The following is a 26,832-nucleotide window of genomic DNA, read 5'->3' as shown; positions in this document are numbered from 1 at the left end:
TACTACGTGACCTTGACCACATGGTCTAATCTCTCAACGCCTTGGGTGCCTCATGGGCAAGGCTGAACAAACACGTGGAGCTCCCCCAGATCACTGTTGTGACAAGCACTTGAGGTGCACGTAATAGAGTGTTCTTAGCACCGGGGCACGGTGAACACTCAGTGGGGGCTTTTGTCACTGTTGCTATTATGATGATGTTTATAAAACTGGTTTGGGGATACCTTGTATAAGAACCCATACATTTTCCGTCTACCCACCCATACACCTACCCACCCACCCATCCATCTATGTATCCATCCATTCATCCACTCACCCACTCACCCATCAGCCCACCCACCAGCCCTTCCATCCACCCATCCATCCACCTGTCAATCAACCTATCCATCCATCCATCCATCCACCTGTCAATCAACCCATCCATCCATCCATCCATCCTCCCACCCATCCATCCATCCAATATTCATTTCATGCCTGTGTAGGCAGAACTGTGAGAATGGGTCCCAATAATCCTCACCCCTTGTACAATTCCCTCTTCTCTCAGTGTGTGGAACCTGTGAATATGATGAGGTATCAGTTGTGATCGTGTTATGTCTCACGGCAAAAGGGAGACTCTCTGCGACTGTTTCACCCACCACAGGAGCCTCTGGAAGGCACGGTTTTCTCCAGCTGGTCGTCGGGGAGACTGTCATCCAGGTTTGAGAAGGATGGGAGCGTGCTGCTGTTTTTAGAAACGGAAGGACCACGCGCAGGGTCTGGAGACTGGCCTCTAGGAGCTGAGGGGACGGTACAGTCCACGGCTCACAATGCAAAAAATAATCGATACATTTGCTATCGTCTTAGTAACTGAGAACGTTATTTTTAGATCTCTTCTTGGGCACAGTTGCAGATCTGTCCAGCACTGTCTGTCCCTGGAAGCCGCAGGAACAATGGTGTCAAATGTCTAGCGGCAGAGATGGGGGCACTTCACACAATGTCTGCTTTTCACAGGCGGCCTCCCAGCACTGAGAAAGTGCCCACGCAGTGCCAGTCCAGTACCAGCTAGTGTCAGCTACTGCTCTTTTTTAAGGATAAAAATAACTTGAAAACTCTGTAAGTGAAGAAATATTCAGTGAAATACTTAAAAAAAAAAACCCTCAGGCAGTAAAACAGGATTGTTCGGCTTCAGAAAAGGTAACGTAACAATTAGATAAATGGAAATAAAGGAAACACTCCAAGCACCGATTATAAAAATGTTCTCAGGTAAACTCTCTTTATCTGGTGTTTTAACTGTTCCCAGATATAGATTGCCTTAGTCAAGTGCGTGCTAATATCTTCATGATTTTTTTGGTCTATTTTCTTTTTTAGAAATCGTTTTGAGACCGTTTATCATGATCATATAATCAGACACCATTTACATTTTAGAAGGTATCCGACTGAAGAAATGGGAAATATTCCCTATCTTCTCATGCAGTAGAAGTAGACACTTTAAAAGACTGATTTATGGAAAGTCTAACTTAAACACAATGGGTGCCTCTAATAATCTATTTTGACGTTTTGTTGCATGAACCTTGAATAATCAGATGATTTCATAAGGAAACTATCAAACGCAGAAAGTCAGCATTTCCACATCATGAAAATAAATCCGTACACACATACGTGGATGTGTATTACAAAGTTCTCCAAAGCTGAAGAAAATCTGATCTCCTGGAGTCTCACTGTAACATTTTACATTTTTATCCCAGAGACAATTTGGCATCATTTGCTACAGGTCCTGGTTTATTTCCGAGGGACCCTGGTTTGAGGAATCTGAAGGATGCAATTGCAGGGTGTAACCTGCCAGGTGCTGGAGCAGGTCCTGGGCACTCAGGCGGTGTCGCTGCATTGCTCACGTGTGATCACTCAAGGCCAACATCGCTCACAGCAGGGCTGGAGCAGGTTGCAAAGTCCCTTCTGGCCTGAAGGTCTACACATGTCGAAATGCAGGGCATGAAATGTCGTCCTTAGAAAGTGGTTGCTTGGGGATAAAGCTTTTAATCCCTGCGAACGCTCTGCGCATTGTGATGCCCTGAGCTATCGCTCAGTGCCGTGGTGTGAGGGGTATTAGTTCATCCCAGGGCTTTCCGAGAGCACAGTGAGGAGGGATGTCGGTCTCACGGAGGCGGATCTATCCACGTGTCTAAACCCCGTGTTCACGTGTGCCACCTGATGGCCAGACATTTGGGGCGGGAATCTCACAGGTCAGCCGGCCCAGCTTCCAAGGGCCCTGGGTCACTCTACCTGACCTTCCCTGACCCCAGCTCCTACTACCGTCGTGGCAGCCCGCTCGCATCAGGTGCGTCCGTATTTCTGCATCTTTGACTCTGCTGCTCTTCACCTCTGCCCTTGTGGCCAAGGAGACCCCACCTCCTTCAGGATGTGAATCCCCTCCCTGGACGCTGGCAGCCGGGGCTGATCTCTAGATGCCAACTGTAATTGCTATTCTACCCAGTTTCAAGTCGAGGTGACGGAAGGGTTTCAGGGTCTTAACGTTGACGACCCGCCCGTGACCTCCTCGGGACAAGGTGCCTCCCCCTGGGCCCTGTGGACGCTGAGCTGGGCCGATGCCCACGCAGACCAGCAGGGGGGCAGCTGAAGGAGGCAGGGAGGGAGGGAAGGTCCTGGACGGTGGTTCCGTGTGGCCTGAGAGCACGGGGGCTCGGCGACGACCCGGGAAAACGTCTGCAGAGGCAAGTGTGGGAGCCGGGGCCGCCCCTGCCATCCCACCTCCTCCACGCCTGCGAGCCCTGTCTCGGATGTGCTGCATCCCGAGGGCTGTCCGCTCAGAGCCTCGAGGACGGGGGCACCGTCCTCCGTGCTCAGGACCCTTGGTGCCTGCCCACTGCTGATGGGCCGAAGGCGAAACTCGCCCTGCGGGCAAACTCCCCTTTGATGCTTTCCAAGTGTCAGCTCCGCTGCTGCCCTGCAGCCCTGCTGCCCTGCAGCCCTGCCGCCCTGCCGCCCAGCCCTCCGGCCCAGGGACCCCACACGGCCTGCTGGCCCCAGGCAGCTCCGCGGGGACACGCAGTAACGGCTGCGCTGGTCTGACATTCTAAGGGCGGCTCAGGCCCCCTGGAGCCTCCACAGAGGCCGGGCCCTGCTCAGGACTCTCCCTGGCTGGTGGCGTCCGCACCGCCGGGCTGTGCTCACCTTCCCACCCGGTCTGCAGCAGACTGTCCCCAGTCTGGCCCCACCGAGGGCCTCCCTGTTCATTTACACCTTAGGGCACCCAGGGATTATGTGCCGTGTGGACAGACAAAACCAAATCTGTGAGGCTAAAATCAAGTTAAAAAGCAGAAGAAAAACATTTGTTAAAAACAATTGTGATCTTTTTCTTTTTCAATAAATTTACTTCTAGGAAATGGAAATGTCTGTTTCCTTAACAACGATGGTTAGGATGGCTGTAGGGCTTTGTGGTTGTCATCTTGTGTTCGTGTGTGTACGAGTGCATGTGTGTGTGTCCGCGCATGCGTGTGCGTGTGTGTAGGCACTCCCATGGTTAAAGACTGCCCTTTGCAACAAGATACCTCCGGACGGATGGCTCAATGGATGAACATGATCTTGATATATCATGACTGAGGTTTGCTTTCTAAGTAATCAGGTCATGCGTCTGGAGTTAATCTGCTTATCCTTTCCCATTAGAAAAGGAACATTGCGTTGGCTGGAGAAGGCGGATGACAGACAGTAACAAAGCAGCCTTTGAGAACGGCAAATGGACAGAGGGCACTGCCCTGGCCTCCCTAATCTCCACGTAAATATCACAGACCACGGATAATGCAACCCTGATTATGAATTGGCATCACTGCTTGAGGACAGCCGCCCAGCAGAGACATTGAAATGACAGGTTTCCTAACAGAGAGAGCCTGCACCATCACCGCCGACCTCCGGTCCGGGGTCAGTTCCGCAAACCACCGCGGGTTAGAATGTTACCCCCAAGGGCTGGGGTCATTGGTGATAATCACAAATTCCCACACTTTTCAGAACGTTCCATCTCCTGTAGCGAAGACACTTCCAAAGTTAAAAATTACTGTTATGAATCTAACCTCTTTTTCCTTCTATTAGAAAAAGCGCTACTTAGTAGTGAGACTGCTTGAATAACGGCAAGTAGGCGACACGCGGGAAGAACCACGCCTCCCACACGACCGTGAGACACGAAAGCGACCACACATCGGTTCTGAGGGAGCATTTCTCAGAACACACGGGGCAGGAAGGCACCATTTGAAAAATTCAGATGCAGTGTTGAAGCCTGGGTCAGTGGCCAGCCTGTGAGTAGATCTGACGTCTGTGTCAGGGACGCACAGGAGGGAGAGCGTGTCACTGATGTAAGCTGTTAACTGAATGTACAAAATGCTTAATGAGCTACACATTCAAATGGCTGGACCACACTGCAGGTTAACTACAGATAACAGTGCGTGTGTGTCTGTTAAATATCACACTGATTTGGTGGTAATGTGGAAACCCAGGGGCCCTTCGAGTCTTAGGAGCGTCAGACACGTCTGCTAGTGAGGCTGGCATGATGGCTCCTTGGGAACATTCGCAGAGCTGGAAACGTACCCCTGCACAAGCAAAACAGCCGGTTCTGCTAGAGCACTTCAGGTCACCGCCCCGCTTTGTCCCCAACTCTGAGTGCGTCCTGCTGTGCTTCCTGAGGGTCAGAGGAACACGTGCTGGGCCTGCAGGGTCATCCCGTCAGACCCTTGCCTCTGAGCTCTCCCTAAAAGCCACGCTCCCCCGTGTACCGGGAGGCCGGGCGGAGCGGCTGGGGCAGGCCGAGCCTCCACACGGTCCCCGGGGGAAGCCGAGACTTTCAGTGACCGTCGGTCTTGTTCTGTGGTTCCTTCCAGTCTCGGGGCCTCTCTTTAGAATTCCCACCTTTCCTTCAGTTTAGTTAGGGAGAGGCAGCTTCTGGAAGATGGGAGTCGGGGGAGGGTTGCTTTAGTGCAGGTAAATACGGGCTTGGGCACATGAACTTTCAAGGTGGGTCAGTGGACTCCGGTTTGATGGCTAATCCAGACCACAGCGGTCTGCAGAGGCAGGAAAAGAAACCTCCGACGCAGCGAAATGCCAAGGGTCTCCCATGCCTCAGCCAGCAGCAAGCCTGACTGCGTCACGGATTAAGTGAACCAGGCACTAGGACGGATTTCAGCTCTGGGGGGTGATGTTTACTAAACACCCAAATGCAAAGGACAGACATAAAAATGAAGGTCTAAGCAAACAGCCCTGCCCTCTGGAGCTCAACGTAACAGACAAAAGAATGCCAGCCTGGCAGGCGTCTGCCCCCCGAAGCCCTGAGCACCAGGCTCCTGGTGGCACCACTCGCGGCGGCCAGGATGCGGAGGCAACGCAAACGGCCGGCAGTCGATGGGTGGACGAGCAAGACACGGGCCACCGTGGGAAGGAATGAAGCACTGACACACACACCCCACACAACGTGGATGGACCTCGAAAACGCGGTGCTCGGGGAAAGCCAGCCACCGAAGGCCACCTGTCACGTGCGGAGTCAGCAAATCCACAGACAGAGCGTGGGTTCGTGGTCGCTGGGGGCCGAGGGGGGAGGGCTGGAGGGCAGAGAAGGACCAGTAAGGGGACAGGTTTTCTTATTTAGGTGAAAAAATGTTCTAAAGTTAGATTACAGTGAGGGTCGCACCACTCTGAAAAGACTAAAAATCATTCATCTCTACACTTAAAACGGCTGAACTTGATGGTATGTAAATTGTACCTCAAAAAAGGTGCTAAAAATAAAAGCAATTAAGGAAGTCTTCTTCATTTTACTCAGTTGTTGCTTCAACAGAGCTTTTCAACCAAACAGAAAAGAAAGCAGAAGATGCAAGGGGATGTATTCAATCATATTTTTAAGGCAATTGGGAGAAGCAAAGAGACGTTTAGTACTTGATGCCAAATGCCAGAGAATTAACGTATGTCTGATGATTACATACCTGTCAGAACATCTCAGTGAATAAGGTATGTGCGATGCCATAAAGGAAGTAGGTGCGTCACTCTTCAGAGGAAAATGCCGTGCAGAAACTGCTGTTATAGTGCTTATGAAAACAATGAGCTGAAAAGCTGGAAATCTAAAAATTAATTCTCTAACACGTGACCGTTAAGCAATGCCAGTACGAAATATGCCAGCCGCAAGTGCAGAACTACAGATTTAAGGGTCACAGGTGCCTCTTCTCTCTTCAAGCCCCTTTGACTCTGCACGTGGACCCGTGGCCCTTCCACGCGCGTCAGCTCCCCTGGGGGGACGTGCTACTTGCCTAAGAAGCTGATGTAAGTTTCCCTCGACGCTCTCTGGTTTCACAGCGTCGCTCACCTGGAAGAGTCCCTTGTGTGTCCTGCCCCCACAGTCGGGGGCTGACACATCAGTAAAGGAAAGACAGGGACAGAATCCTCGGAAACTTTGATTCCTGGTTAAGGAAGTGTGGGTGAAACACAGAGGCTCCGCGCCAAGCGGAAGAAGACGGAAAGGAGGAAAAGTGAGCTTCATCCTTACGGACTCTTGTGTGAGGTCTTTTACTGGTACTTGTCTCTACTGGACCCCCTGCGCCCGCCCGCCCCCCGCCCCGGCCCCCCATCGCTACATCACAGGCATCACAATCCCCATTTTACAGCTGTAAATACCGAGGGTCAGCGAGGTCAAAACAAAATCCACACATTTACTAAGCAGTGGAGTCAGGATCCAAACCCAGGTCAAGAGTCATGGCCGCGAGGGCAGGGTTTTCTGTTTTGCTCACTGCTGCACCCCTGCACTGAGACCTCGCCTGGCGCATAGAAATGGCTCAGTAAATATTTGTGGAATGAGTAATTCTTATTTCAAAAATAAGAAAACAGTCCCTGTGCCATGCCCTACGGAGATGGAGGGTTTAATAGCCTGGTGTCTGCTCAAACCCTAACAAAGCAAAGGCTGGTTTTCTTTTCTGTCTCTTGACGTTCCCGCAAGTTTCGAGGAAAGACCATGTGAGGCGGCTCAGCGGGGCCTGGGATGTGTTAGAGTTACTGTCACTGGGTAGGTAACCAGCGACCAAAGGACGCTCTCTTGTGTAGCCACGGAAACGAGTGCTGTTCTGCCCTCTTGCTAAGGGCAGGGTTTGCCCTTGTTGGCGTTCTTTAGTGGAGTTAACGGCAGCAGCGACGCGAGCGACAGACTTTGATGAGCAACAGTGTCTCCATCTTCCAGCTCCTTTCTTGGCCTCCAGAAGTTACACGTCCCCAAGGCACTACTGTCCCGGGGAGATACTTCCAGACTTGGGAGTTACTCACCGACATGGACCTGGGACAGAAGACTCCTCTCCTGCCTCAAGCATCGCGCTGAAGAGAGAAGCGGTGGCAAAAATAAAAGAGATTTGAAAACTGTAGATAATATTTATAATTGTGAAGACACTGGCTTTCTGAAGCACAACGATTTTTCACACGTCCGCTTGCACACTGCCCCTTCTCTGAGCTGTGCTGAGTATTATTAGTCTCTGTTCAGAGGCAGCTGTCTTGGTCCTGGAACCCGGCTGCACATACATCTCCCAGTGTAAATGCTCCTATTTGAATGGCTTAGAAATTCCAACGTAGGAAGAGCTTACGCCAGTTCCGTACCGTATTTCAAGGGATGTCGCTGTGAGTGAGTCAGAGTGCAGCCGATCACTGCAGGCGCCTGATCCTTTAGAGAGTAAGTGTGGAACCCACTGTGCTCCTGGGGTCGGGTCACACCCTTCACTGCCCAGGGGCCTGGGGCCACCTCTGACCCCGAGGCTCAGAGCCACACCCATGCCTCCCTCCCTCCCCGCACTGGTTTTGAAACTTTCCTTTTTGTTCTCCCACTGCCCCCAGCCTGGCGTCCCACCCCTCATCATCTCAGGGGTTCACTTCTTTAATTCAATGTCACTGAAGGTCACTGAAAAACGACGCTGAGGACCGGACAGCAGCCCCGAAAGCGCGAGGCAGACCCCCGGGGACCAGAGGAGCCAGGACCGGAAACTGCGGCCCAAGAGAGACGCACTGGCGGGATCTCCAAGTCCCCCCCCGAAGGCGCTGCCCCATCCTTTACAGGCATCTCAGCAAGCACAGTGATGCTACACTCCCCACTCCCTGACGCCCACCCTTGGGAGATGGCTCCCCGCATCTTCCTGAAGGTACACAGCCCTCTCATCTTTAGTTACAAGCAAACGACTGCCCACGAGGAAACTACCAGGAAGATTCTGCCAACAACACCCCGCTGGGCGCGGCTGTCCCGACCTTCCGCACATGGTCCCCACCGGGGAGCCTGCAGCCGAGCGGCGCGCCCGCCCCGGGGCTCGGACATGGGGCCGCCCCTCCCTCCCTCCCTCCGGTCCTGCCTTCCCCTGTGCGCGTGTGTGGGAGTGCACCTGACCGAGCGTGTGCGTTAACGTGAGCGTGAGACAGGGAGTGTGTTTATGGGAATGAGTGTGAGCGGACGTGGACGTGAGTCAAATTCCGTTTCTCTGTGGCTGGAACTGCACTTGCTTTCCAGACAGACCGACCGTTCACAAGGCCTGCCCTGGAGACCGTAAAGCACTGGGGCAGCTGCTGTGCAGGTGTGGCATCACGAGTCATGTATCACCTGGAGGCAAGGCTCCTGGCACCCTGCCCCCACCTGCGGCAAATGAGATGCCGGTACAGAGTCGCCTTCCGGTTACGGGACCTCCACTTATAACCCTGGGCCGCAGTGTCCTTGGTTCTTATCAAAGAGTCCAGAGAGAGAAAGGAAACATTAAGACACGGTTTTTTGAAGCAACTTAAATACAGAATTTCAGCTAGAGGCAATTTTCAAGTTAATTAAGATAGTGTATAAAATTCAACTATCCGGCAGGGTCCTGGCTATTAGAGAGACAGGAATGAAGGCAGAAGGAGTACCTTCTTACCTAAGTTTTATATAACTTGGAAAATGATTATATTGTAGCCTTGAAATAAGAACGGCCTGGATGCACAAAGTCTGCTAACAAAACATTCCAGTATTTATGCACCTAAATCACACCAATTTACCTAGAGTTCACCTGCTGGGGAATGACAGGAACACCTCTGCCTGCCTGTCACCTCTCTAATGACACCATGAAAGCCGCCGAACCGAGTCACGTCCAGGCTCTATTGTACGAGCCCACCTGCCACTGTCGTCCCAGCTCAGGTACGGCTAGGTCACCTGCAGGAACAGGTGTGGGGCTGCGCCTGCATCCCTGGATCTGGACTCATACAGGGAGGGTGACACAGGACATGGAGCCTGGGCCGAACCCAGGGCCGGCTTCCCCTTAACCCTCAGGCGCCGAGGGGCAGGGCGGCCACCACGGTCCCCTCACCCTGGGAGACAGAGGTGAGCAGTGACGGCCAGTGACAGCCTTCCCGATCTGTCACACCTAACATCCCCGGGGCAGACCGCACATGGCCAGCAGGACGCAGCCATGCGGGTGTGGACGGGGCAGGGCCAGTTTTGGTTCGATGGGTAAGGGCTGGGGGAGGAGAGGGAGCAGCTTGCGCTTGGCCTGCGGCGCCCACGGGACCAGAGCGCGGCAAGATGCCTCACGCACCTTTCGGAAGACCTTCTTCAGTTAGACAGCGTTCACAGTAATGGCCTTGGTGGGAATGAGGGAAGGTGAGGCTCACCCCTCAAAGCTTCCTGAAGGACGCAGGCACCCCTCCCCCATTGGAATAAGTCCAAGCAAGGCCACGGCCACCTCCTGAACCTGCCAAAGGAGGAGGGTCTGGCTGGGAAAGGTGCCTTGGACCTGCTCCACCTCGAGGTGGACTGTCCTCGGGTTTGCCGGGGCCACTGGCCGGGGACTCAGAGGTGACAGCACCCTAGCCACACGCCAGCTCCCAGGGCCACATTACAAATTCAGGCTGGCTTGAGGTGGAAATTGCAAACAGTCACTTTTCCTGATGGAAGCCAATATGGGTGCTTTCAAGCTGGGGACCCAAGACCCAGCAGGCTCGCCTGTGGCAGTGGGTGAGGGGAAGGGTCCACGGGCAGGGTCCCGGCTGGGACACGGCGCCTTCTGCTGGCCAAGCCCGTCACAGCTGCAGTCTGTGCCATCCTACGGCCTGTGTTCCCCTTTTGTTCTGGAAATGGTTCTGTTGCCCTGTTGTGACTCTGCTGGCCTCAAGTGGCTCTCAGCAGCACATTCTAGTTTGAAGGCCAGGACCGGGGGGGACGCGCCTGGACAGCCAGCTGTGGCCTCTGCGACTCTGATCGCCGGTGCCGGCTGATGCCCTCTCAGCTCGCCGCGCACTGGGAGCCTCACCCCCTCCCGGATCACAGCGCTCATCCCGGTCTTGGCGTTGCGGGTCCCCAGGGGACATGCTCAGCCGTCCCAGGAGACACCAGGCAGCCACCTGGACCCCGGGCTCCTCCCACCCGCCTGGCCCTCTTCCGTACACCTCTCGCTCAGCAGCGGCCCAGAAGCAGAACTTCTCAGGAAGAAAGAGCTCAGGCCTGAGGTCACACGATCTGGGGGGCGCTTCTGGTGAAAATCAGCAGTTTGCAAAGGTGTCTTAGTGAGAGGACGGGACGGGCCGCAGGGGGAGGTGGCGTCCCACCCATCCCTCCATCATCGGCAGATGCTGACAAGCTCCTACGAGGGCCTTGGATCGGGGCAGTCAGGGGGCAGACAACACACAAGCTGCAGACGCCCGTTCGAGAGCCACAGCAGGTGGTGGAGCTGAGGCCGCCTCCACTCCCCTCCTCTCGGTCCCTGGCAGCCAGACTGGGTCGTGCGATGGGGCACCGTGACTACTTCTGGCCCGTGGAACCTCAGCGGACATGATGGACGCTGTCCCCCTGAGGGGACGTGCCTCTGGCTCCCCACCCCACAGATGGAAGCAGCCCAGGCCTCCGAGTCACTGCTGACAGGGGGCCTCCTGCCTGTCCTTGCTGGGCCGGGACACGGGTGAAGTTATGACATGGAGCTCTAAGGCCTGGGAGCCTGTTTGGGAGGTCGGCACAGCCTAACTGTCCTAATGCAGCTCTCTTCTAAGTGGGCTGGTCATTTGGGTGCAGCATCCCAGGAGGAGGGTACAGCCCGTGCAAAGGCCCTGCGCTCCAGGAACAGCGAGCAGGCGGGGGAGGAGACAAGGGAGGGTGCGAGGTGCCGTCAGATGGGTGTCGGCCCGCGGGGAGGGCGGGAAGGGCTCTGAGCAGGGGCGTTGAGAACAGACGGGCGGGCGCGCGGGCAGCAGTCGGGATGGAAGCCGGGGCTCCTGAAGGAATCCAGGTGAGCCCTGATGGTGGCTTGGACCACACGACATGGTAGGTGCGGGCTCAGTGAGCGAGGCGAGCTTGTTCAGGTGCTGGGACGCGAGGGACCCGAGCACCACAGTGGCAGCACACCCCATCGTGTCCTCGTGGGGGAGGGGCCAGGAGACAATAGCGCTCAGATTCCTGAGACATCAGTAAGTTTTTACTGGGCCCTTCCCTTCTGCCGTTTCCCTCTGATGATCTATTTCATCTTCAGGAAAATGAGGCTCAGAGCAGAAAATCCAGAAAAAGAGGAAACCGGCACGCAGGTACGCACATCTAATTTAAACACTGTATGTAAAATCGAATACCATATATGTATGTGGACTATTAAAGGTCACCGGGGGCTTCACTTGAGAGGTCGGGCCCTTGGGAGAAGGCAGCATTCCGGCAGGCACCCTCCGCCCCCCGGCTGCGACGGAGGGGCTGAGGGCATTGCCGCCTGCCCACCCACCCACCCCCCCCACCCCCCCCCCCCCCCCCGCACCTGCCCTGCTCACCTGCACCGCCGCTCCCTGGACTGTTTAACTCCGATGCTCGCTCATGACAGCCCGGAGCTCAGCGGTACTGGGATCCCCACCCACACAGGGGAACCTGAAGCATGGAAAGAAAGGCTGAGGACCCGGCCCGGAGGTCTGGGTCCACACTCCTAGCTACCAGATGATACGGCCTCACACAAGAAACAAGATGATCCTAGATGCCAAGACATCCGTCCAGCAGCTCCTGCCGTGCTAGAGGCTGCCGAGTAGAGCCGACGTCCCGCTGGCCGTGAACGCGCCTCGCCTCACAGGGGGGCTTCGGCCAGAAACACACACACTGAGAGCGGGAAGAGCGCGCCCCCAGAGGGCTTCCCGGGAACTACAACACAGGCAAACGCGTACCCGAAAGACACAAAGCATCCTTCATTCTCACTCAATGCGCAGAGAAGTAATAACGCGTTACGATGTTTCACTGTTCTAACCTACCTGTCAAATGAAAGGCGCCTCTGTTCCCCAAGGACCGTCCAGGACAAGCCACTGTTTTCCTGGTGGGGCTCAGAGCAGGGCCAGGGACCCTGGGCGGCAACCTTGCCTTTTGTGTCCCCAGGCCTCTGTCTTAACTGTCCTGGCTGTCAGACCCTCATCGACACAGTGACCAGGTAGACGAGATGGACTCAAATATTCCTTCAAGTACTCAACTTGCGGTTTTGATTCTATGATTTTTATCCACCCCAAAGGCGCCCTTATACAGTATCGATTCTATCACTTGTCTAGATAAGAATAAAAGACCTCAGGCAACAGCTGAATCGCAGTTAGCAATACATTAAGGCTACCATCAAATATTCTCAGGAAAAAGGCTGTGCAATGATCATTTCTGAAGGGCATTGATTATATCTGGGGAGGGACAGTTAAACAGGAGTCTGCAGGGCAGGACAGAGTGGGTCCCTCGCCTACGTTCGTTACTGAGTTGAGATAGAATTTTACATCAGTAATGACTGCTACTTACTGATTTTGTAACTTAATCCAATAATCAGAATATATTAAATAAAATATTACCTAAAATAACATCTCAAAAAGATTTCCTTGTGGAAGGTTCTTGGAAACAAGCAAACAAACAAAAAATGCAACTTTTTTTTCTTTTTTTTAAACGCTGCATGAAAATTCTCAGGCAAAAGATCTGTCTGTGGCAGAGTCTCTTCCAAACTTGGCCGAGCATTATCTCAGGCCACACACGTTCTCACAGGTCCTCCCCATCAGAGGGGCACCCACTTCCCCTCCCTGGGGGCTGAGCTGCCTCGGGGTGTGGCGGGAATGATACACCAGGTCCCAAGTAGAGACATGAGCCTTGAATGGGCTTCGAGCTGCAAGGAAGCTCATTATTCAGTTTATTTCAATTTGCATATGAAACAAATCGCCAATATGCCATAAAAACGCCTTGAGGTCCTTGAGGACCACCTGATCATCTGTGATAAAAACTTAAGCAAGAAAAAATTCTGACAGTGTGTTAACTACAGCTTTGCTTCCTTTGAGGAGCACATGTAGGCACCTGTCTGGTAGCAACAGCTGTCACGTGGCAGACAGGAGTGACACACAGGTGCCAGCTCGTTTACTTCTCACGGGCAGCTCTGTTATCACCCTACGTGCTGGTGAGGAAACCAAGACACAGAAAGATGGGGGAGTGCATTGCCCCAAACCACAGAGCTAAATCATGGGGGTAGGCAGAGGGAGGCTATGTCCTGTGTAAAAGGAAAAGCTGACGAGGTCTCACTTTCCATCAGGCAGCTGGGAAACTACAGGTTAAATAAGTTCAACACAGCAACCACTGTACAGTCAACAAACGTACGTGCGGACTTACTTCATCTCTGCTTTATGTTTTCTTGTATTTTGTTTCTTTTTCTTATTGCAAGTTAACTCAAGCCTTGCGAAATAAAGACACACGCATATGCATACATACATATATTTCTATCCACTTAAAAATATATAATTATTAATATATAACATTATATACTTTATAATTATATACTTAGACATACAGGCAAATGTTTCTAATATGAATGCTTTCCCCCTAAACATTAAACATCGACAACTCTCTCTCCATTATCTGAGCAGTGAACTAGTGATTTTCACAGGATTTTGCCCTTCCCTGCAACGCGCACGTGGCTTAGCTGTGTAAAGTGCTCTGACCTGACGCGCGGCCGCGTTCTCACAATCCTATGGCCCTGTGGAGCTGCACTAGCGTTCACCCAACGTGACAGGCACTCACCCCTCTGCTCTGACTTTTGAGATGAGGGTCGCATCTGGGAGGATCCACAGTTGCTCTGGAAAGAGCAGGGGTGCCCTCTCTTGGAGACCTCTCTCCTTCGTGGGTACAGTTAGGGAGACCTAGGGCTTCTGCTCACCCCGGCTGAATTACCTGCCCCTGCTTTAGCCCCCTGCTTTAGCTCTGGGGGACGGGGGTGGCAGTGAAGGCCCACCTTCCTTCCTACCTGGATTCCAAATGACAGGGCTAGCTTGTGCCACGTGTGTGGCCGTGAGGTTCCGAAAACAGCTCAGCAACTGTCCCACCACAAAACACCCTGGTTCCCCAAAGCCCAGACAGCACGTCGTTCTTGTGGGGCTCCCGAGCCCTAAGATGCTTCCTTCCTCTTTGGGTGACCAGGCAAAACTCCCCAAGTGTAACGCCCCACAGTCGGGAGAAATTACAGGAGATTTACAAGTGCGCTCCAATGAGTTATTACTTAGATCTAAATCCTTCAGTGAAACTTTCCCAGAGAATGAAAAAGTAAATAAAACTCCTGAGCGCGTTGCCAAGTCAGTCCTAAGGCGTTCGCCGCACACGGAGGAAGCGGCCCTGGTTTAAGCTGTGCAACTCATGCCTCAGGCACGTGAGCCAGCGACTCAGGCACCCGCGCGACTCAGCACAGAGCAGTGGAGCCCAGGAGGTGTCCTGGGTCCCCCTCACTCATGGTCACGCTTCCCCTCTGCTGTGACTCAGTGGCATCAGTCAGCGCCGGCCAAGGAGCCTCTGGACTCCCTCGCAGGACTCTCACACAGCTGGCCTTCCCAACCTCCACCGAGACCCTCAGTACGAGTGTCCTGAAGACGTGCGTTAGGGGAAGGCTAATGGCCTCCCCCACATCCCTCACCGGCCCCCAGTTCTGCTGACACACGGACAGAACGATGACCCGGAGCCTGAAGAGAATCGCTAAGTGGCTGCTGCTGGCTCGTGGTTCACCGACCACCGCGAAAGCGTGGTTTCTTCTTAGATTCGGGGAATTTCTGTCTAGTCAGGGAAAGACCTTTTTTTTTTTTTGCGGTACGCGGGCCTCTCACCATTGTGGCCCCTCCCGTTGCGGAGCACAGGCTCCGGACGCGCAGGCTCAGCGGCCATGGCTCACGGGCCCAGCCGCTCCGCGGCACGTGGGATCCTCCCGGACCGGGGCACGAACCCGCGTCCCCTGCATCGGCAGGCGGACCCTCAACCGCTGCGCCACCAGGGAAGCCCAAGGGAAAGACCTTTTTGTAAAGTGGGAGGGAGCTGCTGATTTCACCTCGAGTGACATTTGTACACTTCAGGATTTAAAATCGTACATATTTCCTCCAAAAGTAGATTGTCAAGATGGATAGCCAAGATTATTTCAGCCTCTTTTCCCCCCATCACTCTGCACCTTTAGACTGGGGTGGCTTTGGACCCCAGGAAAGCATTAGGACTGGGAGACTATGAAGTTCAAAAGCAGACGCCCGACGGCTCTGCAGCGCCCACGTCCGTGTGACTCAGGACGGCAGAGCACAGAGCAGTGGAGCCCAGGAGGTGTCCTGGGTCCCCCTCACTCATGGTCACGCTTCCCCTCTGCTGTGACTCAGTGGCATCAGCTGCAGTGCCCTGAAGGTGACAATTAGGGAACTACTCCCTAATCGCGCTGATGGGCTGAGAGCTTGGCCTGGGACCGGTACCTCCAATCAGCAGATATTCCAGCCCGTCTCCGCGTTCAAGGCACCACAAAGTCACAGCAAACAAGACAGGCAGAAGCTGGCTTGTGGCATTATTCTTCCAGTAAAAGGCAAATCTAACTTTGTGACAGGACTGAAATATTTGCATTTCCATTGGCTTTCACATTCAACTCCAGATAATAAAACAACTCTCCAAATTGAGTATGCATTTGAGAAGGTTCAAAAGGGCTGCCCTTTAAAGTTATCCAGGAATTACACCATGTTTATAACTTAAGGAAAAGGCTTATTATAGACCTTTTTCACGCTATGTCATACAGGTATTATATACAGGCAATATAATTGTGTTGTTTGTGTGTGTGTGTGTGTATCTGACAGTAAAAGACCGGCTGACATTGTTTCAAATAATCCTAAAAGTGCTAAACCTGGGTAATGATAAGATGCTTGCTTTAAAAATAAGTAAGCTTAGCCAAAAAGAAATTCTAAAACTTACTCTTATTCATATATAGAACCTAACTATGGACGTTTCTACTTTGTCATTCCCTTTTATGTCTTTATACACATATGTAGTTAGAATACAGGCCTAAAGACACCTTTATCTTAGAGGTTTACAGGCAGATTTAGCGTTAAAGTCACTGACAGTCAGACGTGCCTCCCTCTATAGTCCAAAGGCCACACACTACTCTCCAAGCCAGGATGCCATCCTCTACTCCTTCCTCTGCCCCTAAGGAGTGGAAACCCCACTACCTAGAGGCGCTGGACTGTGTTCAGGTCCAAAAAATCCCTATGGAAATCATCATGAAGCAGGTAGAATCCGGGAGAGAGTAACAAGTACTGACCTCCTGTCTGATTTCCATTTAACTAATCCTCAGTGTTTTGTCTCTGGACCTTTGGGTTACATTGATTTTCATGGAAGCTTATGATACTGAAAAAGTGGGCAGCGGTACTTCTGTAATGATGTGTTCTGCTCAAGAAGGAAGGAATTATAGAGAAAGAAAGGATTTTTCAGAACGAGCAGGTGAATCAGGAACACAGAAAATTGGGATGGATTTTCCTGTCTGCCAAGGGAAGCGGAAAGAAACCCTTTCCAGAAATGAGCAGAGACCAAGCCAGGAAGACGGTGGAGAGGCCTTGTTCCTTGAGTGTCAGACCTGCGGGCTGGGCTGACTGTGGCTAAGGCTTATCTTAGCAGCTAGAAAACCAGGCCCTCTTGTTTTGATAAATGAGACCTCAGGATCTGGCTTTCAGTCCTCACACTCCAGGAATACGAATACGTGGAGAAAAGAGCGATGCCCACGGGCAGGTCTGCCCTTGTTCCAGTTTGGCCTGTGATGCTGGGAAAGTAATCCACGGTCACTGTCACGCGGCAGAGGTGGACCCAACAGCGTTAATACAGGAATGGGTGGGAACCTGCCCGTTCACTCCCGGGGTGAGAAGCAACCTCTATCTCTAGGGTGATGAAAATGTAAACTCTTACAGAAAACACATTTCCCAACACCTCCTGAGTCACTCTTCGTAGTTAAAATAAACACCACCGTATCCAGGCTCTGGGACTATTTCCCTTCCTTGTTAGCTATTTTTTTTTTTTTTTACCAGAACTGCTTGGCCTCCCAATGCCCACACCCAATCGATCAAGTAGATGACTAGAGAAATAGCATATAGCAAGGGAAAATCTGGGAAATTTCCGGTGTCTGTGGGTACAAAAAGGCATGCCAAACAAAACCAAAGCAAAAACAAGATGAGGACGGCTACCATGGGCGGCCAGGGCAGTCCCATCCGGGAGACGGATGGATGTTCCCAAGAGGCTGAAGAAGCGGGCTCGGCCTCCAGGTTTCTACAGAGGCCGCATTTCTAATGAGAACAGATTCACGGATTACTCACGTAATTAAAAACATTAAGACCTTCTCCAAATGAGGATGTGTTTGCACACGATTCTCATATGAAATCCCATCTTCTAATTTTTATATCACGTACCAAACACGTCACTGTCTTCTGAGGTCTCCCGGGAAAGGTCACAAAGGTTTCTCTTTTTTTCAGATTCTCCTCCGTTAGTTCCACCATCCTGGAAAAAAACAACACAAAACAACCCTTTCTTAAGATATAGTGTCTCATCGACAAGAAGCTTTAATGCGTTTTTCTCTTGATGCATTTTGGAGCCAATGAACACATTTTCATGTCTGTCGTCAAGGTATGAGATGGAATCTCAAGGCAGGGTGTGTTCCCTGTGGAGGATTCGGGATTCGGGCTCGTTTCCTCTGCCTGAGCCAGCGGATATACTTTCATACAAAAGAAACTGAAGTTATTAAACTAAACGAGCTAAACATCATCCCATGTATTGCAGGAGCCTGTCTACTTGGTCGCTGTTTTGGGCTGTGAGTTTAAAGCGTGGGATGAAACTGACACCAACCCTGACTCCCCTGAATTCCAACTTTGCTCAGTGGTAGCCGGGCAGGACAGCCCCGGGGGAGAGCCCCTTGCAGGGGCAGGAATGATGCAAACGTCCTCGGCCCACCTGGCCAGCTGAGGGGAGTGGCAGGCGCCATGCGGGCTGGGCTGGGCCACAGGCCCAGACCTCCGCCTTCGTTCCTCTGGGAAGCTGCACCCTCAGAGGTGAGCTTTCTTCACTCCCCTCCCACCCGACTCCCTTCTGCTTTTTTATGGAACCCCAGGGTGCTTTTTGAGTTTAAAATTTTAAGTGCACAGAGTAGATACGGTTCGGTTTCTACTCTAAATCAAGCTTATTTAATGATTTTCATATGGATCGCGTGCACTTGACATCAAATTCAGAGGGCACTGCGAGGGTCACGGTGAGAAGGGTGGGGTCCCCGGGCACCTCCCCTGTGGATGTGCTTCCAGCTTCTGTCTTCCTCCAAAACAGTCTGGGCACAGTTAAGCCACCGCACAAGCTCACTCCCTTCTTCCTCCTTTTTACCTTTACGTAAATGCCAGCACACTCTGGACGCTGCTCTGCTTCTTATTTGTCCCTTAAGCAGGAGTCCTGGAGATCGTGTCCCCCAGGACACGCAGCACTGCCCACGCTGCCCTGGTCGACGGGGACCTGGCACCTCTCTCCATCTCTCTTGCCAGGTGACCAGGCTCCCGCTGAGGACCCTGTACCCCGCTGCCTCGTCTTCAGTCACGCCCAGTGCTGCCTTAAGCCTTGCTCGCCTACTCAACGCTGTACAAGATACATTTCTGGAGGTTGAACGAGTCACACCATAATCTTTTAAAGACAGTGCCTAACTTGGGCAGATCCACAAGGGGGTCCGCCGCTTCGTACTCTGGTCTCCACGCTTACTTTGCGTCACTTTTTTTCAGACCAATCTCTCTGCCTGGACCACACCCTACCTCCTGACCTGGGGGTGGGGGTGGGGGTCCAGGCAGAGGTCAGAGCCTCTGGGAATTCTGACCTCACCCAGCCCCCAGCCCCGCCTCAGTGTCTTCCCTGCCCCCAGCCCCCTTCCTGTCCCCCCAGCCATAGATCTGAGCTGGTCTCTACTGCAGACACTATCACAAACGCCCTGTCTGTGTATCACTCTGCCTCCCCACCACACTGTAAACTTCTTGAGAACGGGGACATTGCCTGATAAATCTTTCTAGCCCCAAACCTGGCACAGTGCCTGGGATCTAGCAAGTGCTGGAGAGAAAACTTCGATTTTATGCTGTTTAAGAATAGTTTAAAATAGATAACTTCTGTTTCAGCAGAGGGAGCCAAAGGTGGTGTAGTATATAATTTTTCATGTCTACCTATTTATTTTTAGAGGAGAGTAAAACTTGGATGAGAAGGAACTTCTTGGTAGATTCTTTCATCATCATAAATTCCTATCGTAGGTGTTTGTTTCACATCTCCCTTCTAGGCTGGTGTCAGTATCATATCCTCCACTAAGTACGAAATAATAAGCTTTATTGGAGAAGTAATTAATTAAATACAATTTAGCTGCCATTGTAAATGGCTGTGGATATGTTTTTTCACATTTTAAAAATCAATACCATCTTCCAACTAGAACTGACAGTGTTCTCCTTCTCGGTGGTTAGGGAAACAACGTGGAGTGTCAGGGATGATGGCGCTTCAGGTGCAGAGGAAAAGCTAGATCTTTAAGGCAAATCACTTTGCTTTCAGTGAGTGGAGGTGGACAGCATGGTCACACAACTTCCCCATATCCACTGCTGAGGCTGGAATGGCATCACGGCGAAGAGACATCTTGCGTCTTACAGCGCCGTGGCACCGGGACATAGGAAAGTGCAACAGGTGATCGAGAACCACATCCTTAAACTCTTCCAGAGCAACCTGGTGCCCGCCGACCCCGAGTGAATGCCGTCTGCCAGGGACTCAGACGCTCAGGGAACAAAAGGGTCGACCCAGAGCTGGGGGAACCCAGAACCGGCTTCAAAGGCAGCTCCTGGACAGACGGTGGGAGGGGGCCCTTTCTGAGAGGAACCAATAAACCTTCTGTGCAGAACTTGAAAAAAAAAAAAAGGCTGGAATGGCATCGTGGCGAAGAGACATCTTGCGTCTTACGCCCACGCCTTCCACGGCCTTCCGGGCTGAGGCGACAGCACATCCGCACGGTAAAGCCGCCACAGATGCAGCCCCGCGTAGTGATACAGGCAGGACCACAAACCCCACCCCCTCCCATCTTCTCCCTTCTCAGCACCAAGCCTCTAGCTGAGTAAACATCTGTCCCCCACATCACGGTGCACGAGGCTGTGCGGAAAGGACATGTTGCCCTGGGAAATTTACTAATTTCTGTCCAAATACAAAGCTTGTTTCTGAGACCTGATACTGTAGCTATTCCACGAATATAAAAAACATCCTTGGGACTTCCTTGGTGGCACAGTGGTTAAGAATCCGCCTGCCAATGCAGGGGACACGGGTTCCAGCCCTGGTCCGGGAAGATCCCACATGCCGCGGAGCAACTAAGGCCGCGCGCCACAACCACTGAGCCTGCGCTGCCACAGTTACCAAAGCCCGCGTGCCTACAGCCTGTGCTCCGCAACAAGAGAAGCCACTGCAACGAGAAGCCCGCGCACCGCAACGAAGAGAAGCCCCCGCTCGCTGTGACCAGAGAAAGCTCGCGCGCAGCAACGAAGACCCATAAATTAATTTTTAAAAAATCCTCCTAAATAACACATTTTCGATAAGCAAAATGTCCAAAAGCAACACACAAAAAATCAAGGTGATGTGTGTCCAATGTAATGGAATTTTCATGATAAAGAAATAAGAGCGTCCTGTAAATTATAAAACGTAATAAAATCCTCAGACATACAAGACAGTCAGGCCTATGACCGGGACCCTCCCTGAGTGTCCTTGTCCCAGTGTGTTCTGATTTTTAAACTGTGTCCGTGACTATAAGTATCTGAGTGCATTTCAAGCCGTTATGATTTCTTCATAATATCTTTGCCCATAAATAAGAAGAAAAGACAACCCTCAGAATGGGAGAAAATATTTACAAATGAAGCAACTAACAAAGGACTAATCTCCAAAACTTACAAGCAGTTCATGCAGCTCAATAACCCAAAAACAAACAACCCAATCCCAAAATGGGCAGAAGACCTAAATAGACATTTCTCCAAAGAAGATATACCGATGGCCAAGAGGCACATGAAAAGCTGCTCAACATCATTAATCATTAGAGAAATGCAAATCAAAACTACAATGAGGTATCGCCTCACAGCAGTCAGAATAGGCATCGTCAGAAAATCTACAAACAACAAATGCTGGAGAGGGTGTGGAGAAAAGGGAACCCTCTTGCACTGTTGGTGGGAATGCAAATTGATACAGCCACTATGGAGAACAGAATGGAGGTTCCTTAAAAAACTAAAAATAGAGCTACCATATGACCCAGCAATCCCACTACTGGGCATATACCCTGAGAAAACCATAATTCAAAAAGACACATGCACCCCAATGTTCATTGCAGCTCTGTTTACAACAGCCAGGACATGGAAGCAACCTAAGTGTCCATCGACAGATGAATGGATAAAGAAGATGTGGCACATATATACAATGGAATATTACTCAGCCATAAAAAGAAACGAAATTGAGTTATTTGTAGTGAGGTGGATGGACCTAGAGTCTGTCATACAGAGTGAAGAAAGTCAGAAAGAGAAAAACAAATACCGTATGCTAACACATATATATGGAATCTAAAAAAAGAAAAAAAAGGTTCTGAAGAACCTAGGGGCAGGACAGGAATAAAGACGCAGACATAGAGAATGGACTTGAGGATATGGGGAGGGGGGAAGGGTAAGCTGGGACAAAGTGAGAGAGAGGCATGGACATATATACACTACCAAACGTAAAATAGATAGCTAGTGGGAAGCAGCCACATAGCACAGGGAGATCAGCTCGGTGCTTTGTGACCACCTAGAGGGGTGGGATAGGGAGGGTGGGAGGGAGGGACGCAAGAGGGAGGAGATATGGAGATATATGTATAGCTGATTCACTTTGTTATACAACAGAAACTAACACACCATTGTAAAGCAATCATACTCCAATAAAGATGTAAAAAAAAATATTTGTGCCTGTTTTCCTTTCCATCGGCCTAAATATGTAAGAATCCACTTCTCCCTATGAATTTTAGAGGTAAATACAACAAGCAAAACTCCCATAATTATTGATGTAGACTTTAAAATACTTCTAAGTGAGATTCATTATCCACCAATATTTGGCAGAATATTAACTATGATTTAAGCAATTTGCTGTACTTTCTAACCATCTTGTCCAATCCTCTGGCAACAGACCCCATCATTCAGGTGCATCACTGCCATTTTTAGAGATTTTCTTCTACTTGGTACAGCTCTTTACACACACACACACACACACACACACACACACACGAGTATAGAGGACAATATGATTTTAATCAGCCTTGCCTTTTTAAAACACTGAAGGTCTCAAGGTAGCAGTTTTAGGAGGAATGGCCCAGAGGATAAGTTTCTTATCATTGTAGAAACTTCTGAAAAATAAAAAGAAAGCTCTGGGAGAGGAAAAGAAAACACCGCAGGCACATTTCTAAAAAGTTAAAAAGTTTTCCAAAGTTCTGATTCGAACTAGAAAACACATATCAGGAGAGGAAAGGTGTGAACCATTTAAAAAGTGACCTTCTAAACGGAAAAAACAGTTACATGTTAGTATTTGAGACACGGTCCACCATAGGTTGCTTAACAAAAAGAAGGAGGAGAAGTGAGAACTGATTTAGAGAAGTTTGCCATACCTTAAAAAAAAGACATTTCATGAGATGCCATAAAACTTGAGTGGGACACCATGGGTTTAGAGGCAGGGTCAGTCTTATCTGGTTCTATTTCCTTAATTGTATTCCCATTCACTCATTAATTCCCATGCGGACCTTGTTGTAGGAGCCGAGGACGCGGAGAGAAATGAGACGTGGGGCCTCCTTGGGATGCTCACATGCAGTAAACAAAATGGATGTTTCAGAAAGAAAATCAGAGAACCATCAAGCCAACCCCTATCAGATCAGTGCCATTTCAACTAGTACTGGGTGAGCCAGCTTACTGAGCCCGCGTCACACTTTTTCTGAGACACCCTAGGAAAAAAGTACATAGTGATTCACCGTTTTTAATTCTTAGGATGTTTATTTAGCAAGATAAGTCGCATTGGTCACGGCCCTCCGTCCTCCCGCACTGGTGCTCCTTCTGCATCTTATCCTTGACTGATGTCATCTTAAAGAGGAAAGAAGAAACCCAGCAGAGATTTCATTACGGCTTCACCAGACACAGTCATCTATCACACTCCCCATCCACGTTTCAGCCTCACGGGCCTGCTTTACAGAACACAGGCTGGTCAGATGCTTTGGGTACCGGTCACCGTCTGGCCTTATGACCCTCATCTAAGTGCCACGTAAGTCTGTCTGCTGTTTCTCAGGGCACCACATGTATCTTTGACCTGAGGTCACCGTGGAGGGGATGTGACTAAAAGACAAATATTTTATTTTCCTTTATCTTCTGCCATATTCATGTAGCTGATAGATTTAATCCACCTAGAAATTTGCTGAAAATGGCTTGGGGGCATAGGATCAGCGGCACACATAGTACGCCACACCAAACTGTTATTTGCACAAAAGCTTAAGAATTGGGTCTCTGAGGCCCATTTCCCGGACTTGAATCCTGTCGCCCCACCTGCTAGCCGGGTAACTGTGGGAAAACAACTGAAGTTTCCTCTACTTCGTTTGCCTAAGTGTGAAATGAGCGTCATAACTCAGAGGTTCTTGCTGTCTGATTAGGAAATTCCTGTGAATTGAAGATATTTTTAAGATTCTGGTTTCATCAGAAGAAAGGTAGACAAGCCTTCCCATAACGCTGGGGAGATAAGTCCAAGAAGAAACAGAAGGAGCGATGGCAACAAGTGAGCATCTTTGGACATCTTTTGTGGACTCGTCGCTCTGATACATGCTTTGTGACACAGTCCTTCTTCCCACTCATTTCTCCCTGAAGGTGTCAACCCGGGGACTCAAGCAGAGGGTGGACAGCAGCTCCAGAGTCGGAAGCCAGAGTGTCCCCGATGGGAATGCTGACGGGCTGACTCGCATCCACGGTGCTGGAATGTCGCCCGACAGCTCCCGGCACTGCCCATGGCTCCCGGGAGCTAGCATGGGCTCAGCCACTGGGGTCGCCGGGACACCCCAGTCCAGCGTCTTCCCAGGAAGGAGATAAGCCAGCGGGAGACCTGAGGTGTGGGCACCTGGGATGGAGGCCGGGATGCTAAGCGGTCAGTTCCTCGCTCTGGGAACACTTTGTGCTTTCAAGGAAAATTGTGGAATCTCTCTAAGGGAAACTCTCCCTCTTTTTGTTTTAAGAAGCAAATCATTCCTCTCACGCTCAGAATAAATCCAGGCCCCACATGGGCTGGCTGTACGTGTTTAGCTTAAATTCCTACAGCACTGCTGTCTAATCACATCTCAGAGATCTCAGCTGCTACCGGAGGGGGAGAGGGAAGCAATGAGACGGTCCCGGCCAACAGCCCATCAGCCCACGGCCGTGCGGGTGCTTCAGGGACCAGTACGCATGTGGGGAGGATCGAATCTACTGGTATTTTCTGTGGCTGAAAAAATCCTCCTGCATGTTCTTGTTATTTAAATCTGGTGATAAACTTTGTTTGAAACTGTTAAAGTACTAAAGTATCAACATCAGAAAAAATCGTGTGTGTGTGTGTGTGTGTGTGTGTACACGTGCGTATGTCTGAGTGTGTGTGTACTGTTTGTACAAAGTAATAAGAAGTATATAAAAATAGCTCGTATTACTTTGCACTTATTATTCAGCATTTTTGGTTTATTTCTTAAACAAGGATTACAGTTTTGCTGTTGGCTGGATTTGGACAAGTAACAGACGATACTAGTAAAACACTGAAAGCTTATGGGATCAATGCAAAGAATACAAAAAGACATGACAATCAGACTCATATAAACCGACTCATCTCAACGGCATGTCCCTTTTTATGCAGCATCAGAACAGGATGGAGATATTCAGGCAAAAGTGTGACCTTAGTCCATCTAGACCAGGGCTTCTCAATGCTACCTTATTGGTATTTAGGGCTGGATAAGCCTCGTTGTGGGGCAGAGGCTGCCCTGCGTGTCATGGGACGTTTAGCTCCTTCTTTGTCCTCCACCCAGAAGACGCTAGTAGCCCCTGCAGTTGTGACAAGGGATGTCTCTAGACGTTGACAAATGTCCAGAGGATGGGGAGGGGGTCCCCTGGTCGAGAGCCACTGGTCTAGACAAAGAGAAGCAACAGAGAGGGGGTGGAAATCGTGAATCTGTTCACAAACATGTAGGACGGTGATGAGTTTTTCATGAAGACATCTGGTGAGTCATCAGAACTCCACTTTTAAAGAATAATTTGAAAGCAGGGCCCACGTGACAAGGATTAGAGAATGACTGAGAATCAGACTTAATTTAGTCATTAAAGCAAGTGCCGCCTGAGCAACGGTCTCTTAGATGTGACACCAAAAGCACAAGCAGCAAGAGGAACCATGGGTAGACTGGACTTCATGCAGATCTGAAACTTCTGGGCTGCAAACGGCGTTATCAAGAAAGTGAAACGAGGGCTTCCCTGGCGGCGCAGCGGTCGAGAGTCCGCCTGCTGACGCAGGGGACGCGGGTTCGTGCCCCGGTCCGGGAAGATCCCACATGCCCATGCCGCGGAGCGGCTGGGCCCGTGAGCCATGGCCGCTAAGCCTGAGCGTCCGGAGCCTGTGCTCCGCAACGGGAGAGGCCACAGCAGTGAGAGGCCCGCCTACCGCAATCATTTATCTGATAAGGGTCCAGTGTCCAGAATACATAAAGAGCTCCTACAACTAAACAACAAAAAGACAAATCATCCAATAAAAATAACTGGTCAAGGATCTGAACAGGCATTTCTAGAAAGAAGGCATATGAATGGCCAATAAGCCCAGGAAAAGATGCTCATCATTGTTACCCATTAAGGAAATGCAAATCAAAACCCACACGACACTGCTGGATACAATAAAAAACCTGATAACAAGAATTGCTGGGCAGGGGCTTCCCTGGTGGCGCAGCAGTTGGGAGTCCACCTGCCGATGAAGGGGACATGGGTTCGTGCCCCGGTCCGGGAGGATCCCACATGCCGTGGAGCGGCTGGGCCCGTGAGCCATGGCCTCTGGGCCTGCGCGTCCGGAGCCTGTGCTCCACAACGGGAGAGGCCACGACAGTGAGAGGCCTGCGTACCACAAAAAAAAAAAAAAAAAAAAAAAAAAAAAAGAATTGCTGGGCGGATGTGGAGGCCCTCGTACGCTGTAGTGAAATGGTGTAGCTGCTGCGGAAGAGACTCCGACGGCCCCTCAGAAAGAGTTGCCTTTGACCCTGCAGATGCAGCCTCGGTACATACCCAAGAGAAATGAAAACATACGTCCGTGCAAAAACTCATACACAAATGTTCACAGCAGCGTGATCTGTGATACCAACAGGTGGAAACAACCCAAATGTCCACCAACTAATGAACGGGTAAGTAAAACGTGGCATTTTCCTACAATGGAATATTATTCAGCAGTAGAAAGTAGTGAAGTATTGACATATTCTACAACACGGGTGAACCCTGAAAACACTATGTACGTGAAAGAAGCCACACACACACACACACACACACACACACACACACACACACACACATGTTGTATGATGG

At 50.9% G+C, this 26,832-nt stretch overlaps 1 protein-coding gene across 4 annotated transcripts in view; it reads right to left on the bottom strand.

Annotated features, from left to right (window-relative positions):
* Window positions 1-26,832, bottom strand: part of MBP (myelin basic protein) — a 116,232-nt gene that overhangs the window by 47,542 nt on the left and 41,858 nt on the right. For 3 of the 4 annotated variants that reach the window (XM_032654584.1, XM_032654583.1, XM_032654582.1), the window contains one exon: window positions 17,650-17,737. In XM_032654584.1, coding sequence (XP_032510475.1) covers window positions 17,650-17,737 — 88 coding nt within the window. Of the gene's footprint in view, window positions 1-15,176; window positions 15,186-17,649; window positions 17,738-26,832 lie in introns of all 4 variants that reach the window. The other variant, XM_032654585.1, reaches the window with a different exon arrangement.

Source organism: Phocoena sinus, chromosome 14 (assembly GCF_008692025.1).
Source record: "Phocoena sinus isolate mPhoSin1 chromosome 14, mPhoSin1.pri, whole genome shotgun sequence".
NCBI classification, from domain to species: Eukaryota; Metazoa; Chordata; class Mammalia; order Artiodactyla; family Phocoenidae; genus Phocoena; species Phocoena sinus.
This window is presented reverse-complemented; position numbering and strand designations above follow the sequence as displayed.